The following is a 25,536-nucleotide window of genomic DNA, read 5'->3' on the forward strand; positions in this document are numbered from 1 at the left end:
TTCTCCTTTATCTGCAGGCACTATTTGACCCACAATTTAAGGTTTGCCTGCCTCGTGAAGCTATTATGATGTACAAAAGGACCCGTGCGGTACATTGCTAAGATAATGAGGTCACAGGCAGTATTGCGACTGCAGGCTTTTATTATGAAGTGCACTGCAGCTTAGGAAGCTTTTCAGAACGAAGGCTTGTCAGCTTCAATAACCAGCCAACTGACAGAAGATTCTGCTGATGTCCAAGAATTCAATCAGATTTTGCTACACTGCATCCTCTGCGTATTAACCAGCAAACCTCTCCGAAATCACCTCTTTCTCCATAATGGATTTTATTTTATCTGCGTTTCACAACATACCAGGTAATGTCAATTTCTTTCTGAGGGTTGAATGATGCAGCAATTTCTAGATGCACCTTTTAAAAAAAATTGAATGTAATGTACTGAATGTTGTAAGTTCCTATTTCTCTGTAGCTTTGACCTAGTAACATGGTGCTGTGTAGGGTTGGGATATTAATAGTTTCTTATTAACTATTTAGATGGTCCGTTTAATGTTTATTGTGCTCTGCATTGCACACCTGCTTATTTGTACATTGATGTAAGAGACTCTTATCATCATCAATAGCATCCTCATGTATAACAAAATGGAAAAAAACAGTCGTTTATCACAATAATAAAACCTTAGTCCTAGAAAAGAACTTCATATTCATCTTCACCTATAAAATATTTTGAATAGCAATTTATTTTGCTGGAGGTGCCATTGTAATGTTTAGAAGGTTAACACAGCAACTGAGGCATATGATGTTGTCAGAATAAATGAGTGCACACAGCCAAATGGTTCTTGAAATGTTATGCAGGATGTTGTTAAAGGGGGAGAGCTTATGTTATAGCCTAATACATATAAGTAGGGTTGGGCTCGATGTTCGAGCCGAACGTGAGCTTGACTCAAACATCGTCAGTTCGTGTGTTCGGCGAATGTACTTAAGGGCCTGGTATGACTTTAAGGGGGAACCCTACACACTTTTTTTGTTGTTTTTTTATATGGGTCTGGTATAACTTTTGGGGGGAACCTCACACTTTTTTTTTTAAAGTTTGGCCCCTCCTAACATTCCTACCAGACCTAAGGGGTCTGGTATTGTTTGGGAGGGGAAACTGCACACTTTAAGAACATTTCATTTTTTTTCTTTAGAAATGTCAGTTTCGCTGCAGCAGGTTCTATACATCGTACAGATATGCCACTTTACAGGCAGCTTAAGGGGACCCCGCAAGGAACGATAGTTAAAGGAATTTTTTATTCTTTTGTTACCCTTTAAGTGATGTTAAAATCACTTCTCCTTTAAAAACTGTATTTTTTAAAAGTGTTTTTTTATTCATTGATTCCTGTCCCCCAGGGCAGTACACCAATCCCCATATCCTTTTTATGGCCAATAACTTGCATATAAGCCCTCTTAAAGGGGACAATTGTTTTTGAAAGTTCTACCCCCATTGACTTGTATTGAGTTTGAGTTCGAATTCAAACTTTTTGGATGTTCTAAAGTTCGAATTCGAACCGGACTCGGGCCTGTTCGGCTCATCACCACATACAAGCAGTGCAGAAAAAAATAATTTTGCCTTCCATTATTACTTTTTCTATCTGCATGTTTTGTAGTTTAAGTGTAACTAAAGCCAAGTAATATTTTTTTAGTTTTGAGCAGAGTGCGAAAATCTTAAGTTTTTATTGCTGTGCCAGTTTACAGTTGTGTCAGAAGGTGGGGGCAGATAGAGAAACAAAAAAATGACGTGTTTTTATCTATCTGTTACTCTATCCAAAACTTGAATACATTTTGGCATTAGATACACTGTATGGTACATTTTTATCCAAATACATGTAAAATCAAGGAAAATGAGTAGCTCTTATTAACTCAATGTAAAACCATCTTTGCTGGGAACTGGTATAATAATCAAAGTGCTTCCGATTATTACAGAAAGTATTATTAATACTAGTTTATTGTGAAATGGAGCATGGATCAATTCCAGCATGTGTTTAGTTGTAGGATGCATAGGAAAATACATTCCTGCAAGTTTGAATCTGTGATTTACTTCCTGATCCATCCCCAGGTCTGATGCTTCATATTTTGTTGCATTGCTGATGTCAGAGAGTTTAGGATGCTGCAGGGGAATAAGCCAGTCCATGCTATATAAACAGGTCTTCACTTTCAACAAAGTGTTTAAAACAGCTTCAGTGGTGATTATTAAAAATTCAACATCGCTGAGTGGAGGAACAAACAGGGGAGGGGACGGGAGCTGCCTCTAGATAGGCAGAGCCAGCTGTCATTCACGCAGCTGGGTGGATCTCGACAGTAATGTTGGTAACCGTCCTGGCTGCGGCGGTCTCAGTATACCGCAAGCTGTAGCTCCCGATATACTGAGCTTTGGGTCACGGGAGGAAGTTAGTATATATCCTCCCGTGACCCTTAAGGGATCTATGAGGAATACCACTGACCCCATAGTTCTCTTTTAAGTTGTTTAGGAATGACTATGACATTCTCCATAAAGTTATTCTTAGCTTTCATGATTCTTTCAGACATTTTCCCTCTTTTAGCAATTATCTGAGGTTAGAACATAGCTCATTGCACATCTCCTTGTACACACAATGCTTTAGGGTGTACAGCACATAACACAAGAATCATGAAGTATTAATAAGCCAGTCGTTCAGCCAGTTCTACATTCTCTTCTGTTTTTGCTTTTCCCCCCCTATTAAACACACCCTTTTGTCTGATATTTAGATATCTAAAGGTGAACTGTAGATAAATATACTGTAAGAGACACAAATCACTGCAGCTCTTGAATTAAATACATCATATATTTTTTAATGCAAGCAGTGTAAGTACCTGAATTTGACCTGGTGTCAGCTTCTTGCAGTCCTGGTAGACTGGAGTGTGAGAGGAAGAATTAACACAAGGAGCCAGTCAATGTATGTACTGACTAGAAGCATGCTGATAGGAGGGGACAGCAAAGTGACTGAGACATTGCTGCAAAGTTGGCCAAAAACATTACTGCAGTGTTGTCACCCTGTTCTCCAGCATGTCCTTCATGGACTACAAGGATGTACAGGCGTGATGAGGCTTCTTCCATCCCCTGTGTTGTGGTCCTAGAGGAAGCGCTGTGTAATTCCTACAACCCATCAATCACTGATAGTTTCACCCCTGCTTCCCATGTTTCTTGACATTAGGAACCAAACCTGACAGTCTGCTGATGAGCTCCCAAGGCAACATTGGGAGCTGCTGCAAGAGAACTGGAATATGAAGTCCAGGGCAAGATTACTACACCCCTTGAAATGGTGTTTGGGCTTAGCTTCATCCTGCCCACAGTCTTGGCTACAGTAGGAAAGAGAAAGCAGTTACTTCTGCAATTGCTGGCCTTCTTTTTAAAATGCTAGTTGCCTGCCTCAAAACGTTGAGTCACAGATGCAGACCAAGCATGACAGGTGTCAGAAAAATGGCAGAATTCTTTATCTCTCTACTTTTAGCTTTCTGAGGGACTCAGAAAGCCAAAGCATCTGCATGACAGCCAGTGAACCAGCATACTCAAAGGAGAGGTCTGCACCTGCTCTGGTCCGGATCTGCTCCGCGCTTGGTGTGAACAAGCCCTTCAATGGAACTGTTCCAGGCAGATAAACTGATTGAAATTGTGTATTCAGATTTACCTTCAGTATACATTAGCTAAATACATTCCAGGTGCAGCCAAAAAAAAGGCCAGATAAACTATTGTCAGTGCTCCAAATATTTGGGGAATGGAAACCTACGTTTATGGATGCACCAAATAATAGTTCAGTTTGAAGGGTTTGAAAACAAAGATGCGATGATTGTTTGAAATTCCCAAGTGAGACTTCACAGAAAAATGCTCACAATCTGCACCAAATGAATAAAGGTTCAGAAAATGAGTTTGTTAATATTTGGCACAATAGAGGTGTGCTGAAGTACTCCTAGAAGATGATGGGGCAAGACAGTTACACATTCTACCATGCATCAAATAAATGATATGCACTGCGACATAATAGTTTATATAATAAATACTATCCTTGTTGCACTTCTTACCGAAATGTTGTTCATATGACAAAGAACTTCAATAAATGAAGCTTTTGCTATCTTAAAAGGACTGGTGTGCTGGTAAAATTTCTATAATTCTGGTAATAGTTTATATGACATGCGATGCACCAAAATAAGATGCCATGTGTGGCAATTCAAATTCCTCAACAACTGCCAATCTTAGTTTACCTGGCCCAAGAGGTTTGAAGTCTTAGGCTGGCTTTACACCTTCATGTTCCAATAACGCACACATTAGTACAATGCACAAAAAGGGATAATAGACATATTAGTGCATTGCACATGAATGCACCCCCAATCAAGCAAACACAGTACTGTGCATTGCTGTATAGTGTGTTCCCAAAAAAGGATAAGGTGCAGTTTTGGGAATGGTAAGGTGCCTAAAGGCAGACCATTCATTTTGGCTATTCATACCATTCATCATGGGCCACCTTGGCCCAATGTGCACTGACACGCAAAATAACATGCGTGCATCAAACCGGTCTTACAGGTGTGAAGCTCATCTTACTGTTGAAGTATTCAGCAGAGCCTGTTGCTCTCTGTGTGGAAGCAGAAGTCTCTATATAGAGGTGTGACAAGTTGGTGTCAGACCTATAGCACTGCAATTAGCAAAGGCTCTAATCAGCAGGAAGCATGAGTTTTGCTGATTGCAGAGCTTTAGTTCTGACTCAGCAGAGGATGTGTCTCCACAATGTAATGGAGCTATTATCCCTGACTGCCAATGTGACAGAGTGTTTCTCACTGGCTGCCAATGTAACGGAGGTATTCTCACTGACCACCAATGTAACAGAGGTATTCTCACTGACCACCAATGTAACTAAAGTATTGTCAGTGACCACCAATGTAACGGAGATATTCTCACTGGCCACCAATGTAACGGAGATATTCTCACTGGCCACCAATGTAACAGCGTTATTCTCACTGATTGCATATGTAATGGAAGTATTCTGACTGACGCCAACATAACGGAGGGATATAATGCTCTGAGCTCAGAGGAAGTGAATTGAATGATGCTGGTACAGGGCCAACACTGGACCATGGAGAAGGATGCACAGGGTAGCCCTGGAGTGTGTAGAGGATGAATAGTGCTTTGAATAATGCTAAGAAAAAATTATAGAAGCTGGAGATAGATATTAAAGTTGTAATAGTAAATGTACATGGACATGCTAACAGCTCTGTCATAACATGTATAAATTACTCCAAATGTTCAATGCCCTTAAAGTCAATGGCAAGGTTAGATTTGATAATAGTAAAATGTCATGTAGAATTACACTGCATACATCTGCTGTCACTTTGCAATATAATATTTTTTGACTACCTTCCTCAGATGTCTATTCTAGAGTTGACACAACTGCTTTCTTTCCGTTATGGTAGCCTAGACTGTGGGCAGGATGAAGCCAAGCACCTCTTCCGGTGAAGTAGCAATCTTGTCCTGGACTTCATATCCCAGTTCCCCATGGGGCATTTCTCACTGTTGCAGGAGAAGCTCATCTGGAGCTTGTCATTTTGGTACCCATTTTTGGAAAGCATGGAAAGCAGAGGTGAAACTTTCAGTGACTGATAGGCTGTGGGCATTACATGGCGCTTCCCTTAGGACCACAACACAGGGGATGGGGGAAACCTCAGCGTGTCTGGGTATACTTGTAATCCATAAAATAAATGTTATTGTTTTTTGGTTTATTTATAGAGAGGATATATGTATGAAAAATGATAGAAGTTGGGGATGGACATTCTTGTTCAATATTTTTATTGAATGGCACAAAGCATAACATGTACACAATGGGACAACATGAATAACAAATGGAGTTACAAGGAAGCAAATTGCATATACAACAGTGAAGGCACCATCTAGTCCGATTAAGCCTTCATAACGGGACATTTATTTAATAGTACATGTGCATGGGCATGCCAGCAGCTCTGGGTAGGTGTTGGTGAGTATAGAAACCTTTTTTTTTTTTAAATCAAGCATGGGCTTAGAGGACATTGAAAAAAATCTGCTTTCAACAGAACATAATGTTGTTGATAGGATATTGCAGAGGACCTAAGCAGAAGCTGCATTTCCATAAATATCTGAACCATGTGTTACAGTGTAAGTCTAGACATCTGGTGCAAGTCAATGCAATAAAGATAAAAAATTATACTTTGAAAGGAATGTACTCTGCATTCTTTATTTAAGCTTTACAATTCTGGTTCTCCCTATTTTAGAGAATAGTTATGCCCTTGAAAATGATTGCACTATTTCATGACTCTTTATACTTATATCTAGGGATGCACCGATACTTTTCGAGTACCAGTGCAGATACTTGGCATTTTCATGAGAACTACCAGGGTTGCAGCGGTTGCAGCTGGGACCTGGCTCTGGCGCTCCACCACTGTCCTGAAATCATAAGTCTGTATTGTTGTAGAAAAACTGTCACATGACAATAACCAAAAATGTATCAGTACTCGTACTTGTAAGTACTCGGCAAGTACCAGTACTCGTACTCGAAAAACAGGTATCTGTGCATCCCTTTATTTATATTTATAAAAACAAAATCATACATTAAAACAGAGATGTACAAATCTCGGGAGCTCCGTGTGCTCCTTACAAATGACAGCTGCCTCCTAATTTTTGAATTTTTCTCTAGTGTAGTCTTGGAGCTCAAAAGTATCGGTACATGTACTCGTACTTGTACCGAGTACTGTACTTGGTATCTGTGCAACCCTACTTATATCTAAAACACGCAGACATAATGCAGATAATACTACAGAAGGGGTATGAAGCTTGAAGCAACATTCCTGAAATATATTAAAGTAACTCTGCCACTGAAGTCTCACTTGGGAATTTCAAACAATCATCGCATCTTTGTTTTCAAACCCTTCAAACTGAATTTTTATTTGGTGCATCCATAAACGTAGGTTTCCATTCCCCAAATATTTGGAGCACTGACAATAGTTTATCTGGCCTTTTTTTTGGCTGCACCTGGAATGTATTTAAAATTTCCACATTAATTTAAACCGACTGATTTAAAATAGTGTTTAAGCATTCTTTACGAGTATTCATTACAGTATAATCTAGTTAATAGTCACATAGCCAAACCTTGTAATTTGATTATCTCTCTTTTTAGACCCTTTCAATACACTTTTTTTAGGTCTCCAGTTTCAGGGGATTGCCATGTCATTTCTGTTTGTATGCCACCTTGATTTGAAAGCGATGGCAATTTTAGGAAAATAAAAATAATTGGAAGCATCTGATCCGAGGCTCTGATTACTAAATGTAATTTTCAACAAAATTACTGCAATTTCCAGTTTATATACAGTATATATTTTCAAAAATGTAAAGTCTCATCCTACAGCTGAAGTGCATAGATAATTCCCACTCAGTTGCTGCTTGATAGGCAGCATAGATATCCTAGAATATAACAGACAGGAACTGAGCATCTCCAGAGCCATATGAATTTATTATTCATATACAAGATTCCAGGGTAAAAGAGAGACAGCTCATTTCCAACAGCCATTTCACATGAATTCATAAGCTTTGTCAAGCTTTTTAATGCTGTTATCTGTCCTGCCCAATCCATTTATATAAACTCTGGGGGTTTGTCCAACGTGAAAAACTTTAACCAATTTAGTTGCGCTGGAAAAAATATGTGAAATCACCAGCTGCAACACTGTGTATAACCACAGTAAGATGATACAGTAAAGAATATTGCTCACTACCAAGCGCAACATAATTGCTCACATTGATCACGGTTTGTCCAACGTGGCACTACCTCAGCTCATCACAATCTGCCAGTCCATGCATCTCAACTAATAATAACAAATGCATAGCATTTATTTATTTATTACAGGTATGCAGGAAGTAAGTTCCTTGAGAGCAGAGACCAATTTGAATGTTCAATATTTAAAGCTCTGTGTAAATTGACATTGCTATATAAATATCTGATTCTGTAATAATAAATAAAGAACATTCTGCCAACCCATCATATTGCCAGGGTTATTGTAGCAACCAATCCTCAATATGTACATGCAAAAGACTTCTATTTGAATTAATAACCCTTATCTAAATTCCTCCTTAGACATTACAACTTATTAAAAACAATTCCAGTTTTAACTATTACTGTACTTTAAATTCATTGCACAGCTTATTTAAAAACAAAAAAGGGTGTGTACTGTAAGTTTAACCATTGATTTGACCATTATGAACTATTTACTTAGTTAAAGCATTAGGTCAGTGCTCCTCCCTGTTTTTTTCTTCTTGTTTCTATATACACTGGTGGCCCAACGAAGTAATCTCATGGAGTCATCTCGTGGCCCAACAAAGTACTGATGGGGTGGTCATAATAATCTGGCCACTCAGTGTATAGTATATAGACCATCCTTGTCTACATTACATGGTGCTGCAGGACCTAAAAGTGGATTTTTACAGTATTACTTTGGCATGTTTGAGTTTCTATAAACTTTAGTGGCTGACATTTCTGGACCCTGAGTAAAACATGATTTTTATTTATCCTTTTGATTGTCATTGCACAAACTAATGCTAAATATAAATATGCAAAATAAATCCTATCATAGCTCCTGGTCCTCATCGAAACTCCTTCTTACACCTTACACACCCTAATAAAGCCCAATTCCAGTATCAAATTTTACTGTACTTTTCACATTCATTGTCCAGCATATTTAAACACAAAAAGGTGAGTCATAAAGGTGCCATGAGCTTACATGATAATGCTGTGGTGCATTTTCCTCAGCACTTAGAACCTGCCCACCACCCAGCACAGTCAGACGCTGTGGCATCACATGATCGTGAAAGTTGGTGGGGGATTTTGTGACATATAACAGATTATTAATCAAAATACATGGCCTCCATAATTACAGAAGAACTATTAATCCCCTAAAAACAGAAAAAAATAATTGCCATTGCTTAATCCTCCATGGCCTGTTTCTGCCAAACATGGACAATTAAACTACAGGAACCCTTTCCTGAAGTTAGGAATGTCCCTGTCTTTCATTGGTCTAATAGCTACTGTATATAAATGGGATTTGAGCATCTGCTGCTACATCCAGTTATAGGAGAGTATATTGATGTCAGCAGGCAAACACTTAACACGTTTCACAAAGGAGTGCTTCCTTATAAGGGTCAGTATAACACCGGGTCACCATTTCCTTCCTGGACTGAAATGATGGCTCAGAGATGACATAGCGAAACCTGGAATTTGTTTTCCGGAATGGGTCGCAGTATCTTTGTCATGGCCTGCTGGATGTCCAGAATGTTATCAAATTTGTGTCCTTTTAAGGCATTTTTTAATTTTGGAAACATCCAAAAGTCGGAGTGTGGTAAGTCAGGGGAATAAAGGGTTTGACCAAGTTTCCTGTCACTCATTTTCCACCTACAGGGAAGGCGGGGCCCGGCGGTAGAGAAGGCTGATGGCAGATCGCGGCTGACAGGTAAGAGGTGTGCAGGGGTGTGACCAGCCCACCTGAGACCCTGCAAAGCCCACCATAGAGTCTATGGTGGGCTCTGCAGGGTCACTCTCAGGTGGCCTGTGTGGTATCTCAGATGGGCTCTGCAAGGGGCTTAACTAGAAATCACAGGGCCCCATGCAAAAGTTTGCTATGGGGCCCTGTGATTTCTAGTTACGCCCCTGCTCTTACTATTTCTTCACCCCTCATTATGAATATGCTGTCTTTGGTAACGTGGTTTACCTAGGATCTAGGGTTCTTCATGGGGCTGGGGTGAAAACTCAGATACCTTACAATGTATCTAAAAATGTGTTCTTCAAACAAGTGTTAGCATTGTTACACTAATTATTTTTCTTTTTCTTTTCTTAGTCTTGAAGAATTTTTTTACCCAAGAGAGAAAACAAGTATGCTTTGACACCCATGAAGGCAAAGAATGCATTGCACCTTTATTTCAGACTGTACAAGAGACTCCACAGCCCATCCTAACCAAAATTAGTGGCAAAATCCCCAAATGGATCCAGGGCAGTCTGCTGCGAAATGGGCCAGGCAAATTTGAATTTGGAGACTACAAGTGAGATTAGTATTGTTTTAATTCTGTTTCTAAAGCTTGGTTTAGAATATATAATATCATGCTGATAGTTTATATTAATATTGCAGACGTGTACAAAGTGCAGTCATAGTGGGCAAAGTGAAACAAACAGCAGTCAGTTGAATTTTATGTTACTGAACTCAGATCACTGAAAAATGCAATATTTCATTCATTATTGAACATTGCATGTTGCTATTATCCTTTCACTGAAGAACCTATATACCCAAATGTTACAGTGCTATTTTAAAGCCACACAAATGACGCACCGCACTACATGTGTGTTATTTGCGGAAGGCCCCTGCAAATCCTACCTTGCAGCATGCCATCTTTTGCACATAATGCCAGGCTTCTGGGCACTGAGGGGAGTGAGTGTTGAGACTCAAGCAGAGAACTACTCCAGTCACATCACCCACTCCTCCCACTATTGCCCGTTCATGAATTGCCTTGTATTGTTTCAAAGATTACAAGACATTTTGTGATTGGAGGAGGAGAGATGTCCCCTCTACTCCTTCTAGACAAATTTACCTTTACTTCCTGTACTACTGACAGCAGCTTCTCCAGACAAGAAGTAAGGGGAAATTTGCAACTGGGACACAGACAAATAAAAAAATAAAAAAACTAACAGGGGATCTAGCTCTCTCTTGCTGTGTTTAAAGAAGATATGTGATCGCTCAGTTCTTGATCTCTAGAGTCGACGGGTGACAGCTGCAGTGCCACACGTTGGCTCTAATTATGGGATGAGTATATTTCACTCTTATTATAATTCTGCTTTAAATCACCAAGTTATTTGCTGACTTTGCTTGCAGAGGGCACAAGCGCTGTCCTGTGTCCTCTCTTGCAGATTTTTATATCTGATTTGTCTGCAGCCTGGTCGGCTTTCAAGTAATGGGCCACAGATGCTCTGTCTGATTCTGAGTCACTCCAGTCCTAGACTGATGAGCTCACCCTTAAGGAGCTACAGTCTTCTGCTATTACAGTATTTACAATTACTAAGACTACAATTACTAATACTAATTAATGCCGTTAGCTCCGCTCTGAAACTAGATCAGCCTGTTGCTTCTACCAGCACTGTTTCCAGTCTCAGGTCATTCAAAACTCCTCAGGCCATAAATAATATCCCTTTGCACTTGCTTTTCCAAGTATTTCTCTATGGAGAATGTTTGCTCCCCCTAAACACTTATTAACCTTGTATTGATTTGGTGAGGATTTTGTGCAGAAGTAGTCTATTCCCACTGTAGGTCCACCAGTGTCCTGATTTAACAAAATGCCTACTATTCCAGTAGAGAGGATGTGGCTTTCTTTTTGGATCCCACCCATGAGTAGTAGGAAGCCCTTTCTAGAGTTCTGTTCTTGCTGGAGCACCCTTCCCTTCTGGATCTTGATTCTGGCTGTAATTCTACTCTGTCAAACCATGTCTGAATGGGCATAATCAATTAAAAGATATCTAAACACTACTAAGGTTGATCCCCCCTTTAGGCTCCATTCACATATAGCGGTAGCATTTTTTTCCGTGTGGTTTTTTGACTATTTCGCAGGACGCCCAGCTTTGTGCTGTGCTGCCTCCGCAATAATCTAAACAATGCAATGCACATTGCAATGCATTGTTTTTTGTAACCGCTCATGTGTGACTGGAGCCCTATAGAACACATGGAGAAGGGTACAGGTGGCTATAGGGTTAAACTTCAGCTGTGATGGTTTGCTGGAAGCTTCCCATCTCATTTCTTGCATGTGTTTCATGTTAGTACATATGCATAGGGCACTTTGGCTAAAGTATTTGATCTACATGGCCTTCAAATGACAGTCTTATCAAACCAACTCTTGACAACTCCATCGAGGATGCTACTTGTAGCAAGAGGTTCCTCAGCACAAAAAGCTGAAGGAACAGACTGCAAAGGTTTCTCTCTCTCTAACTGTTTAGAAATGTCCCCTTTGTTTCTCCACCGCCAGATTGAGAACCCCCAAAGCTTGGCTCCCTGACCACCCACAAGTCTTGGCACTCAATGTCTACTTAGTCCTTAGACAAACCTTTGCATCAAGGTGCACTCCCGCTTTCCAGAGTGGTCAGATGTTTATGAACCTTTGCAGATGCTTGGGCAGCTTGCATCTCAGACACTTAGGTGCAGGAGATAGTATCTTAGGGATATAAGCTGCAGTTTCAGTTCTTGCCCCCTCTACTGTTACTCATCTTCAACGTTCCTGTGTCACCACACAAATTAGCAGATCTCCACTGAGGCCTCTTGAATCTTTTAGATCAGTGTGTCATTGCCACTGTTCCAGTGGCATAATGGTTCCAGTCCAGAGGTTTTATTCTAATTTGTTTACTGTCCCAGAACCATAGGAGCATTTGCCCCATTCTGGATCTAAAAGCTCTGAATATCTTCATTTGGGTCCAAACAATTCTGCATGGAATCTACCAAATCTGTCACCGCCTTTCTTCATCGATCTTTCTGGCTTCTGTAAACATCAAAGCTGTTTACCTACATGTCCCCATCTTTCCAGCGCATTATTCATATTCACCAAGGTGACCCTGTCCTGTGCAGAACTTCATGTTTCAGCCTGTCTAATAAAACATTGTCAGCAGGACAGAAATTGAGAATAATTCTCTCAAATGAGGTCCTAGATAGCAATAAAATCTAACATGGGTTTTGGCTGGACATATACTTTAATGTATAAAAGATGCAAACTTTTCAAACATTTTAGTTTTCTTCGTCAGCGATTATACAATTCTGGGTCTAAAAGCCACATTATAGATCTAGTATTATATAATGCCTGATAAAGCAGCCTAGGAGTTTTGAAAGCCTAGTGTATCTAAAGATTTTTTTCAACTCCTGGAATTTAAAAAAAACCAAAAACAATTGCATGTATTATGCAACAAAAAAAACATTCATTAAAACTAAAGTTTATATATGAAAACATACACTCACCTTTTTAGCTATATTCCCTGTGACATTTACATATCAGAATCCAAGAGACTACAGCAAGCACACCATACTATGGAATACAGCAAATAGCAGAAAACATTCTGTTTGGATGCATTCATTTCCAGCTATCCCATGTTCTGTTTAAAATAAAATATATCTGAAAATATGCATGCTCTTTGCTTCTGTTACAGTAATCCTTTTTAGCGTGCATCCTCTGGCCATCAGTTTGTTGGTGGAGTGGATTCCCAAGGTTACAGCACAACTAAATTCTAAAAGTAAACAATACACGGTTCTATAAGTTACCCCAAAAAAGCTAAAAGAGCAAACCATAAGGATTGGTCCATATATGAATTACAATTTTTGGTAATAAAAGGATCAAACATCTGTGTTATCAAAACAACTATAACATAAAACTTGTCTATTTTGTATAACCCCAAACAAGGGGGGATTGTCTATAACCCCCGAAATGTGTTGGCTGTCGATATTTGATTCACTTATGTGCCGTGTTTAAAATGACACTAACATTATGTTTCTGGTACACAGAATGGCAAAGTTATTTGCAAATGACATTTTTTGTGTGTGTTTGTGTTTTCTTTTAATGCGACACTGCAAAAAAAAGGGGAGGAAAGAGTTAATCAGGGATGATTAGGGTTAACTAGTGGTAAAATAGAAAAACCTTTTATTCATATAAATGAAATAGTAAATACAGTGAAACAATACACTGTTACACTGTATTTACTCAACAACACTTGCAGACTTGCCTTATGCCCTATTGCTTTAGTTCACACCAAAAAGCTGCGCTGCTGCACATTGAAGAAAGGTAGAATATGTTGCACAGTGTGTTCTGACAACACGCTGATCTGCATAAAGTTGGATGAAGCATCAAGATTAATAAGGCACCTTAAAGCATGCATGCAGGTGTGTACATGGTTGTTGTTTTAAAAAGTTATGTTCGTTAAGTCTTATTTTAATGCTGCGAAATAACATGTATTCTTAGGTGTGTTTTATAACTATGCACTTCATAAATCAACACAATTATAGAAAACATTATGCAGCCATACATATGTGGGTTGTATGTTTAGATCTGGAAGCACTAATACACCTGTACTGAAAACCACTTTGTGCTTTACAGTTTAGAAGAAACCTTTAAGCTGGCCCTCATCTTAAAGGTAGAGAAACCCAACCCAGTTCAGGCAGCCAGATCTTAAATTGGCCATGCATGGGGAATTTGTATGATGTCAAACCTCCAGGTGATGTGGGAGCTGAAGAAAAGGTGGAACAATGACTGTTTTCATCACCAAATATTTTCATTATGTAATTGGATATCCCACCAAAAGGATTTCCAGGAGGATTAATGATCAAGTTGTGGATTTATGTTCTACTTTTATAAAAGCAGTTTCATTTGTTATCAAATGACATTGGCTGCAAACTGGCCCATGTATGGATCTATTAAGTATATTTCATTTTTGTTAAGAGCCAAACAGGTTTTGCAAGTCAGTATAACATCATACCAGGGGAATCATTTCCATAGGTAAAGCTGAACTCTGGGCAGGTATAAAAGACACAAAAAAAAAAAATCAGCTTTGTATTCATTAAAGGAGTTCTAAAGTCCCAGCATATCCTATCCTATCATGACATGAGCATTGTAATAGGAATACATACTAGAGTTGTTTTTGATAATACAATCAAAGCTTACTTGAAAGAAATCCCTTTTATGTAGTGAGTGCTGGCTTCCGCCTGCCCATCACTTTCAACAACTTCCTGGATTTCCATTGTGCTTTACATCTCTTTCCCTGCTGCTTGATGTGATCTCAATTTCTCAAGACGTTAGATGTTACATTGTTCAAACATTGAGTTGTAGTTCAGATGGCAGGCTTAGTTAGTGTGGTGACACATGGAAGTGCATATTCACAGGGCTGAGTAAAATTGTGTCACTGCATTGAGCAAGTGCACCTATGGACATCTTCAATAAGTAAGTTTACAAACCTCTATATCGATATGGTTATTAACTGTGAGATAGCCTCATGCAAATCCAATATAGAAATACAGATTTATTCTTAGCTTTTGACCATTGATACCCTTTAATACATCAGCACTCAGATTAGGAGAGGAAGGAGCAGGACTGAGCAGGGATATGGACTCATCAGTCTGCTGCTGCATTTCCACTGTCCAGTGTTCACTTTTCACCCAGAATGCTGGGTGTGGAAATATACCAATGTATTATTTCAATATAAGTGGTGTCTTCAACCTGGCTGTACTAAGAGGAGGAAAAAGCTGTATAAATCTCAAGCCTGGACTGACAGAAATACAAATCTTCTTGCAGTTAAAGCAGATTCTTTATACTGTATTTATCCCTTTTCGATTTGCCTTTAGCTGTTGGCCTGGAGTTCAGTTTAAAGGTGGCCATACACTGTACAACCATCGCAAGACCTTAGTCTTGCGATGGTTGTAAAGTGATTAAAAAAACATACGATCTGCCCATCTTGGACAGGCAGATCGCACTCTCGATCATCGCAAGCCCGCCCCCCTGAGGGGCGGGCTTCCGATGACCGCAATGCTGAACGGGCAGTGTGCGCGTGCGCACACCGGCCCGTTCGGCATTTGTCTCCCGAGCACTGTTCAAACCAGCCGAAAATCGTACGATTTTCGGCTGGTTTTCTAGCGTGCTCCTTAGACAAAAGACGTGCGACCGTACAGTAGAAACGGTCGCACGTCTTCGTTTACACTGCTCGATTCTCGTACGATCGTGGGATTTCCCGTGATTCTCGTACGAGAATCGAGCAGTGTATGGGCACCTTTAAGCTGGCCATGCAAACAAAGAATGTGCCACTCCTTAGTCTTAGAAATAGATCTGGCTATTATTTTATACTTCATGAATAATGCAGTCACATGATCCAGTAACTACTCACACAGGTGCTGCCTGTACAGTCCCCAAGATGATAAAGCTTAGCGTTTAATCCCTAGAGCAGGGCACTCTATATTTAAAAACATAAAATGGTTGTCAGTCTCTTTCTTGCTTGGTATTACCTGCACTATGCCAGGTACTCTATCTGCCTGCATCATGTTACAGACTCCTCCAAGGATGGCAAAAAAAGATTATGGTTGTTTATTGTCAGAAAATGGGATGTTAAACTTAATACAGAGACAAAAAGCTGGTATAATTCAATAATAAAATAGCACAAAGCTGTTGAGTTATCCATTAAGAAACTCATTTGCTACTGTTAAGCTGGCCATACATGGACACATTTCAGCTAATTCCTGTGAATCTTGTGAAAATTCGAACCATAGCTGACCCTCTCTTCCAGCTCAACAAACTTTGATTGAAAAACTGAAGGAGCTGGGAGGGAAGTTGTCGATCTAACATTGGCTGCAGCCAATCAACTGTAGTTACTGGCCTAGTATTTAAGCAGCTGCGCTCCCACAGCTGCTTGAATACAATAGGCAGCAAAAAAAGGTCCTCCATACATGCTGTTTAGTTTTCAGTCTAAATAACAAGTAGCTAAATGTGTATTGTTGCATTGAAGATTCAATAAAATTGAACTGCAGCTATTTTTCCTCTAATTTTGAATATAATAAGGAAGGTTAGAACGTCCTTCAGGCTTTTTGTTCTGTGTCCCCTGTAGATATTTACTGTGATTATTTGCGCTAGCGATCATTGTTGGGGGGAACGCGAGAGGAAATCCAAATGCTACATTTGTCAATTAAAAAGTAGTAGAGGAGATGTCTTACCTGTTCTGGTCACAAGTTAGGGTGCCCATACACTGTGAACATTTCTGGGAGTTTTTGAGGAAGTGTGTGCCGATGTCGGCACCCTTTTGGTCGGCATCCTTTGATCAGCTGATCGAAGGAGCTGGCCAAAAAATCTTCGTACGGTCAGAGCCGGCAGCCAATGAGCCAATGGCTCTGTTCAGCTATTCTGACAGCGGCTGCTCGCAGAATACAATGCAAACAGCGGGATTCCTCAATTGACACACTAAGCGTTGAGCTCTAAGCTCTATTTTTCTCATTCAGCCCGCGGGTTGAACGAGAAAACTAGAGTAGTGTATGGCCAGCCTAACAAAGGTGGGATTTCTCCTTACTTTGTGGAGATTTTATTTCAGTTCCTGCTGTGTCTCTGGGACAAGAAGCGAGGAAAGGTCACCCCAATAGGGACACAAAAATCAGTGAGAGGTTTCAACCCTCACTCTCTACATATCTAGATAAATAATTTGGATTAAGTTCCGCCTTAAAGATGAACTCCAGCTATAAACATTTATGTGTCCTGCTTGGCCCAATATACTGTAAATATGCATATGATATGCCTGTTTGGCCCACGTTGATCCTGTAAAGCAAAGTAATAGCCGCAGCTACTACAGTGCTTTACAGAGATCTTTCAGGTCCTAAATGGAAACACGGGGGGTCGATTGCTCAGCACAGCAGCCATTTAGATAACTCCTAGTACTTTTATCAATGCATACAAGGCATTCTCTGATTGGACGCAGGGTGGATCGTGTCATCACCGAGACCTTCTTGTAAGCATTGATTAAAAAAAAACTACTACTGTTCTCTGAATGGCTGTTGTGAGTGACCCCTTGTGTTTTTACAGAAGAGGGGAAGCTGCTCAGCACAGTTCAATACAGGACTCAGACGATCACTATAGACACTGTAGTAGCTCCAGCTACTACAGTGCTTAATAGGATCCGACCAGGCATATCTTATACATACTTACATTGGACCAAGCTGGACCAATCTTATACATACTTACATTGGACCAATCTTGTACATACTTACATTGGACCAAGCTGGACCAATCTTACATACATACTTACATTGGACCAATCTTGTACATACTTACATAGGACCAAGCTGGACCAATCTTATACATACTTACATTGGACCAAGCTGGACCAATGTAAGTAGGCATAATACTTTAAGTATTAAGCTTTTTATAAAATTCAGATAAAAGAGATTACACTACTCTTGGGATCGGTTGCTGGGCTGATTTCACTAAAAACGTAGGTAACAGTGTTTATGAATACAAATAAAAAAGGTATTGTGTGTTTTAGTTATTTAATTTTTTAAAAGTTTGCATATATTCCTAATGCTTTAAATGTAAACCCTTTTTTATCAGTTTTAACCACTGGTTCGATGGCATGGCCCTCATGCACAAATTTACAATTATAGACGGAAATGTAACTTACATGAGCAAGTTTCTCCAAAGCAACGCTTACAAGTCCAATCAAAGTGAGAATAGGATTGTAGTGTCTGAATTCGGAACTTTGGCTACACCGGACCCCTGTAAGAGTTTGTTTCAGCGCTTCATATCAACGTTTGAGATGCCAGGTAAGTGAGATTCATATTTTATGCAAACAATTCAAGGCAGTTGCTAATGATATAAAGTGTTTTAGAAAACTAAATGTAACAAAGGTAAGGTTTACAACTACTCTGTCCCCTTCTTGGCCACAATCTGTGAATTAGCATTTCCCAGCACAATGCCCCATGCTGAAGATTTGTAAATCTACATCATCCCTTTAACAGCTACCAGCTGACACTGTGTGCAGCTGCTAGCTGTTGCACCTGGCTATCACTGACAGTTTTGGTCCAATCAGAGAAGGCCCTGATCATGAGATCTCTGTGTCAGCAATGATATAGTGATCACGCAAGTTAAAGGCTTTATTCAGGGGGAAAAAGGGTTCAGCCTGCAGAGGCCACTGAACCCTGAAGATGACATTGATATAATTATAGTATTAAATATATATGAACTAAAAAAATATATGTCTGAACTTGTGTACATATATAATTACAGACTATGCATGGAAACAAAGGGGTCTATTCATTAAAGGGGTTCTAAACCCTCCGTTTTTTTTTCCTATATCTACTGCTAGCAAGCAGTAGATATAGGCAAGAAGTTTAAAAAAAAAAAAACAAACCGCTTGAACTGGTTTTAAACTTACCTCGTTATTGCTGCTCGCTCCCGCGCCGAGAATCAGGAAGTGACCGTACGGCCGCAAAGGATCTTGGGGCGGGCGCATGCGCAGTTCCGATTCTCGGCCGGGAGACGAGCAGAGACGCAAGGTAAGTCTATGGACGCGTGCACCCGCCTGCAGACACCGCTGGATCGGAGAGACAGAGCAGTCAGCGCTGGATCGGAGTGTTGTCCCACCGCTGGAGGGACACATGAAAACATGGGGAAAGAAGAGGAAGATCAGAATAAGAGACATCATTTGAGGTAAGTGCTAACATTTACATGGGGGGGAGGGGAAAAAAATGTGGCTTTAATGTCACTTTAAGCTTCCGTAGGCAGCCGAGTGATTAACCGACCCGAAGCGAAGTGAGCTGAACGCTGTTCGGCTATTCACTTCAGGCTGGTATGGCTGATTCCAGCCGTATATCGACTGAAATCAGCCGTACATCGGGTGGCTTCGGCTGGCTTCGGGTCGACCGAAATGCTCAGCATGTTCGGCCGACCCGAAGTGCAGAAGGAGTTCGACTCAGCCGATCCAACATCTGGATCGGCTAAGCCGAACCTCCGGCAGGCTACTTGCTGCTGTTCGGCCTATTCTCATAGATGCCGAACAGCAGTGAGTGAATAGCTGAATGCCGCCGAGCGCTATTCGGCTCGGCACCTCTATAGTGAATAGCCCGTACAGCAGCCCTTCGGTTCTTCTGAACCAAAGGGGTCCTGGGGCCGAAGCTAGCCGAGGGATCAGCTGAAGCTATGGCTAGATCCTTCGGCAGCTTAGTGAATAGACCACAAAGTCTTGAATCCATCGTGTGCATTAGGCTAATTTCCTATATATCTATATTTCTTGTATATCTAAGATAGTACACTGAAAAAGACTGCAGATTCACATCAACATTGGCGTATATATTTAGTATTTTTCATTTCCATCTTTAGAACCAACTGACAATGGGAATGTAAACTTTGTAAAATACAAAAAGGATTATTGTGTCAGCACAGAGACAAACATCATGCGTAAAGTGGATCCAGAAACACTGCAGACAAAAGAAGAGGTGATTTGGTTTGTTTGTTTATGTCTACAGTATTTGTTCAACATCACACAGAATAGTATGGGATTTTCACATTTAGGTGAATATTTGCAAAACTTTTTAGGTCTAATAAATGCACATTAGGGCAAAAACAAACAAATTACAAAGCTGTTTACTTCCACTTTAAGGGAACAACAGCTGTAAGTCAACCGGCCATTTGTCACCAGTAATATCAACAGTTTTAAAATAAATGGTGTGTATGACATCACTGGGACTTGGCCATTCTGCATTCCAGAGAGGCAGATGGCAAGTCACTATGTACCCTATACGTAGAAGTACTGAGATTTTTATTGAGCACTGGTGGAGATTGAGGCAAAGGAAGAATGATGGTTTGCTCTAACAAAAACCTCCACTGAAAGCAAAATGTGCACTACATTGCTATTCCTGCTGAAAATTGCCTATTTACTGGCCAGCTCTGGCTGCACTAGTTTCCATGTCACTGACCTGGAGCAGGAATAAGAAGACTAAGAAGAAGAGTAATTTCTGAACACCTGATCTGCCTACTTGTTCTGTTGTAATTATTTAGAAAGCACTGAACCCATGGGTCAGAATTAACAGCCAGGCCACTAGCATTCTGATAAGGAGAGTACACAAATAGACCAATGCAGGTTCAAAAGAAATGTGATATTTTATGCACTGTCCATGGTGCTGAAGGCATTAGACAGACTACATTTGTTTTCTATTTTTCACCATATGACAAATTAATCTGGCACCAGGCTTCCAAGTATCATCATATGAGAGAGAAAAAAACAAATGATATATAGCACACCCAGCTAATGCATTGATCACGGAAAAAAAGAGTGAGGGGCGAAGAGACTGCAACCCCCACCAGACACTTCGTGCATAATTGTTGAATGACTAGAAGGTAGAGTTCTATATTATTATTATTATACAAGATTTATATAGCGGCAAGCGGTTTGCGCAGCGCTTTACAATATAAGGAAGACATTACAATACAATTCAAGACAAGATGGTAAGGAGGGCCCTGCCTGTGAGGGTGTAATATACTCACCTAGTCTCTTCTGACACCAGTGTGAAACCCCGCCTTAACCAATCATGTTCCACTACATCATCCTCTCTCTTCCTTCTTAAGCCGGGAGATTCAAACAACCGTTGTCTGTGTAATGTGTAGACGCCGGCTCCCTGACACTGCAGCAGCTCCTCTTATCTCCAGCAGACTGAATCCTCTTGGATGAATTGCGCCTCTCCTCAGCAATTCATCTTGCATTTACTTCCTCTGCTACATGAACTTATACCTATTCCATCTGCTGCTGCTGTCTGAGGTGTGCACTCATCATTCATCACTACTGCTGACACCTGTGTGCACTCACCATTCTGCAAGTTGGCTGCTGACTTCAGTGAGCACTCTTCAATCCTGTTGCTATTCCCTGAGTGCATATCCCATGGACACAGCTTGACCAACCATGTCTGCAGGGACTAACATTCCCACATCAAACCTTCATGGCTCCACTGAGGAATCTCCTAATCGCAAGTACCACCAAACCTATTATACAACTGTATGATGTAATACAGGGCAGAGATGATCGAGAAGTGAGTGAACGACGGTATGCGTTCGCTCATTTCCCGATCTATTGAGCCGACGCGTGACAGTTTCATTTAAAAAGACTGCAGTGAATAGAAGTTTATGTAAACTTCTGTTACAAATATTACTCTTTATTTAAAATAAGTACAAACATGGGGTCACCTAGAAATATCAACAATTTTAAAAGTTTTTGGTGTTTGTAGGATAGATTTTTATATAGTAATACAGTTTATGTGCTTGTTTTCAAATAAATAATTATATTTTTAGCAGTTCACATGAACATTTACTCACTGCAGTGTTTTTGGCTTAGTGTGTTTGTCTTTCTATGCATGACAGCTGACATTATAGATGTAAAGCTCTGTGCAAACTCTTGGCGCTATATACATCCTGTATAATAATAATAATTATTATTATTTCCTCATCGCATTATAGTTTGTTGAAAGTTCACAGATAATATTTTTTATACTTTATTTTTCTCTCTATGAAATCTGTGGTATACTCATATTTGACCTTGCCAGTAGTAGCTACTCATCACAGGCCCTGTGCAGTGGGCACAGTACAGAGGACCACCAATCCATTCTGGAAATTACTTTCTTTTGACAACTGAACCTCATGAAAATATATCTTTTGTTCAGCCTAAAAGTGTAACTATAAACCTTTATTTCAGGTTAACTGGACAAAACATATTGCTGTGAATGGAGCAACAGCTCATCCTCACTACGATCCATGTGGTACAACATATAATATGGGTAATTCCTATGGAAAACATGGTAAGGAAAAAAACTACTTTTAGTTCACATGCATAATCAAAACAACTTAAACCTTTCCCATTTGCACAATACCCCTTTATATGGATAAAAACAGATGTCCTCCCATTGAGAGCCAATTTGCATGGCTGGTGGCTCTGAATCCTGACTGAATGACAACGCCTGTCCCGACTGACAATCGAGGAAATAGTCAGAGAGGTTCCTGATCATGTGATCAGTATGACAGTAATAAGATTCTTTGACAAGATAAGCCTTCAGCCTGAAGACAAACACTGCCACCTTCAGGCTACAGTGGGATCTACAGTGTTAGCCCTTGCATAAAGTAATTGTCAAGTACAATAACATTACTGAAAAAAAACCTGTAATTTAAAAAAAACAGCAGAGTTTTTATTTTTTGTCAAATTTGAATTTTTTTATGGCTAACAGGGTACAACACTCTGCTGCTATATCTTTAGAAAATATTATAAACATTAAGGAAAATTAGTTGTACAGTAGCTGTCAAGTTAACCACCGCATGCTGACACCGCAAAATTTGACCTGGGCATCTAGGCATGTCCTCTGGATTAAAAACATGTCAAATTTAAAATGAACTTGAAACTCATAGCTCTATATTTTTAATTCAATTTGATGAAATGCAGTTTTCGACTAATGAATTTCAGAGTTCTCAGTTTTTTTAACTGGCTTGATTTTTGGATCCTAAAAGAAAGAGAGGAGTTTTAGTGATAGACAGTAAGGACAACATATTTGCAACGTTGGCAGGTTTTTGCCAGATTGATTTCGGAATGTTGGCTAGGATTTTTGAAAAACATGTTTTATATTTGGCATATACAGTTTTGATTCCATTGTATTCCATTGAATACAATGCTGGCAGATCATTAAAACACTTTACACAGCTGAGGTGTAAAAAATTCAATGTGAGCCTTCCCGTTCATAAATACTATATTTTTAGTGACACCAGATGCTGACAGCATACAATGCAGTATATTGCATAAAGCCCTCTCATTGCTTGCCCGTCTTAGTTCTCGCCCGTTAGTCCATAATGTTTTGGTTAATAAACCCGGCTTTTGGAGTGTTGATAAAGTAATTTAATCTCAGGGTCCTTTTCATAAAATTGCTGTATTGCATTACTCTTATGTACCTGTTTATTTTACAGGAACATTTTACAATATTATTAAGGTGCCTGCTCAGGAATCAGAAGATGAAGGCATACTGCAAGGGGCAGAAGTAGTGTGCACAATACCTGCAGTGGACAAATGGAATCCCTCTTATTACCATAGTTTTGGTAAGTATCTTACTAAAGGAAAACTAAAATGTTTAAAAGTCAATTTTATTGTATTTGTGTTTCTAAGCTGATTTGTTCTATTTTTTTTAATTTTATTTCATTGGTTAACATTACTTTCAATTCATTTTAGATATTTGAACAATGATCTTGAATGTAAGGATTCTGTGGTACCAAGCATATATATAATTGAGAAACCTAGGGTAGGATTTATTATGCATAAAGTTATCAGGTCTGATAATGCCATCTTCTTTTCTCAGAAAATGTAATTTCCCTTTAGTACCATAAACATTTTTCCTAGTCAGATTGTATGGCGCCACATGTACATGTGTATTATCCATTCGAATTGTCTAGAATGCAACAAAAGTGTCAAGTAGGAAATGGAGGATAATGATGAAGGATAGTTAAAGGAGAACTATGAGGTGACTGATTTTCACTCAACCTCATAGTTTGAGCCGACGTATGACAATGAAACTGTCACACGTCATCTCAATAGATAGGGAAGTGAGCGAACACATACCGTCGCTCGCTCACTTCTCGATCATGTCCCTGCAGAGAGCCGTGACTGTCAGTCACGGCTCCCTGCAGGGATTCCCCCCCTCCCCGATTCAATCATCCAGCGCTGACTGGTGGAATGAACCCGTAGTTCTCCTTTAAGAAGATAGGGAATAGGTTTTTGTCTCCGCTCAAGAGGCTGAGGAGTCTGGGGGAGAGATGTTGCTCTAAAGTAATGAATCCATGGTTCACATGTTGTACTGAACAAAGTATTTTTATCTGTATCGTGTTTGTCAATTTGCCATCAGTCATGATCCAGTTAATTTGGTGTTAACTACAAACATGTCTACAGAGGAGGTTATTTATGACTTTGCTATTGCAGTTCTCACTGTTAGAAAAATATATGACATTGGACTTTGGGATTTCCTTGGAATATTTTGAATCCATCTATTCTATAAAAATCAATCAATAAACAATATACAGTGTATATACATTATATATATATATAATCTTTAACTTCTTTAAACAGAACGCATATGCATCGCAATGGCCGGCCGACAGCCTGCTTCTGACAGAAATAGCCAATAGTAATGTAGCAATGCATTTCAATGGGAATTTTTTTTTTTTATATTCTGACATCGCTCCGTATCAGAATAAAGAAAAAAAAAAGACACAGCGGTGTTTCTCTCCTGGGTGGCCGGGAACGGGAGGCTCCCAGAGCGCCCAGGAGAGGTTTTTTTTGTTTTTGTTTTCTTTCTTTTTTTTTGACGGCAGCAGAGCCGCCGGACAATAGGAATCTATTGGGCGGAGCAAGCTGTCACTGCTAGCTCCGCACAATCGTTTTCTATTTACTTTTTTTAAACTTTTTTAACTCTTTTTCTGTTCTGCTGGGTCCCTCTGAGGGACCCAGCAGAACAGCCGAGCCGAATGCCGCTCACCGGCATTCGGCTATTCACTCACTGCTGTTCGGCATCTATAAGAATAGACCGAACAGCAGTGAGTAGCCTGCCGGAGGGTCGAACTCCTTCTGCACTTCAGGTCGGCTGAACATGCTGAGCATGTTCGGCCGACCCGAAGCCATGTGAAGCAAGCCGATGTACGGCTGATTTCAGCCGATGTACGGCTGAAATCAGCCGTACCAGCCTGAAGTGAATAGCCGAACAGTGTTCGGCTCACTTCACTTGGGGTCGGTTGTTCACTCGGCTGCCCTCGGCAGCTTAGTGAATAGACCCGTAAATGTCAAAGAATTCCCAGAGCAATATGCAATACCTAAAGAGCATGGGTAGAGCTCTACAGACCAGATGGAGGGGAGTCATTGCGCTAATGCCTTTCTAGTTGATTAAAGTGATACATACTATTTTATCATGGAGATAAATGCTATAATACTAGTGACAAA

The 25,536-nt window shown here is 40.0% G+C and overlaps 1 protein-coding gene across 1 annotated transcript in view; it reads left to right on the forward strand.

Annotated features, from left to right (window-relative positions):
- Positions 1–316: 316 nt before the first annotated feature.
- The window catches only part of LOC108799722 (beta,beta-carotene 9',10'-oxygenase-like), a 33,227-nt gene continuing 8,007 nt past the window's right edge, over positions 317–25,536 (forward strand). The window contains exons 1-6 of the mRNA XM_018571619.1: positions 317–353; positions 9,887–10,088; positions 18,138–18,349; positions 19,905–20,020; positions 22,267–22,369; positions 23,520–23,648. Of these exons, the coding sequence (XP_018427121.1) occupies positions 317–353; positions 9,887–10,088; positions 18,138–18,349; positions 19,905–20,020; positions 22,267–22,369; positions 23,520–23,648 (799 nt within the window). The remainder of the gene's footprint in view (positions 354–9,886; positions 10,089–18,137; positions 18,350–19,904; positions 20,021–22,266; positions 22,370–23,519; positions 23,649–25,536) is intronic.

This window comes from Nanorana parkeri, unplaced genomic scaffold (genome assembly GCF_000935625.1).
Source record: "Nanorana parkeri isolate BGI_ZX_2015 unplaced genomic scaffold, ASM93562v1 scaffold1795, whole genome shotgun sequence".
NCBI lineage: Eukaryota > Metazoa > Chordata > Amphibia > Anura > Dicroglossidae > Nanorana > Nanorana parkeri.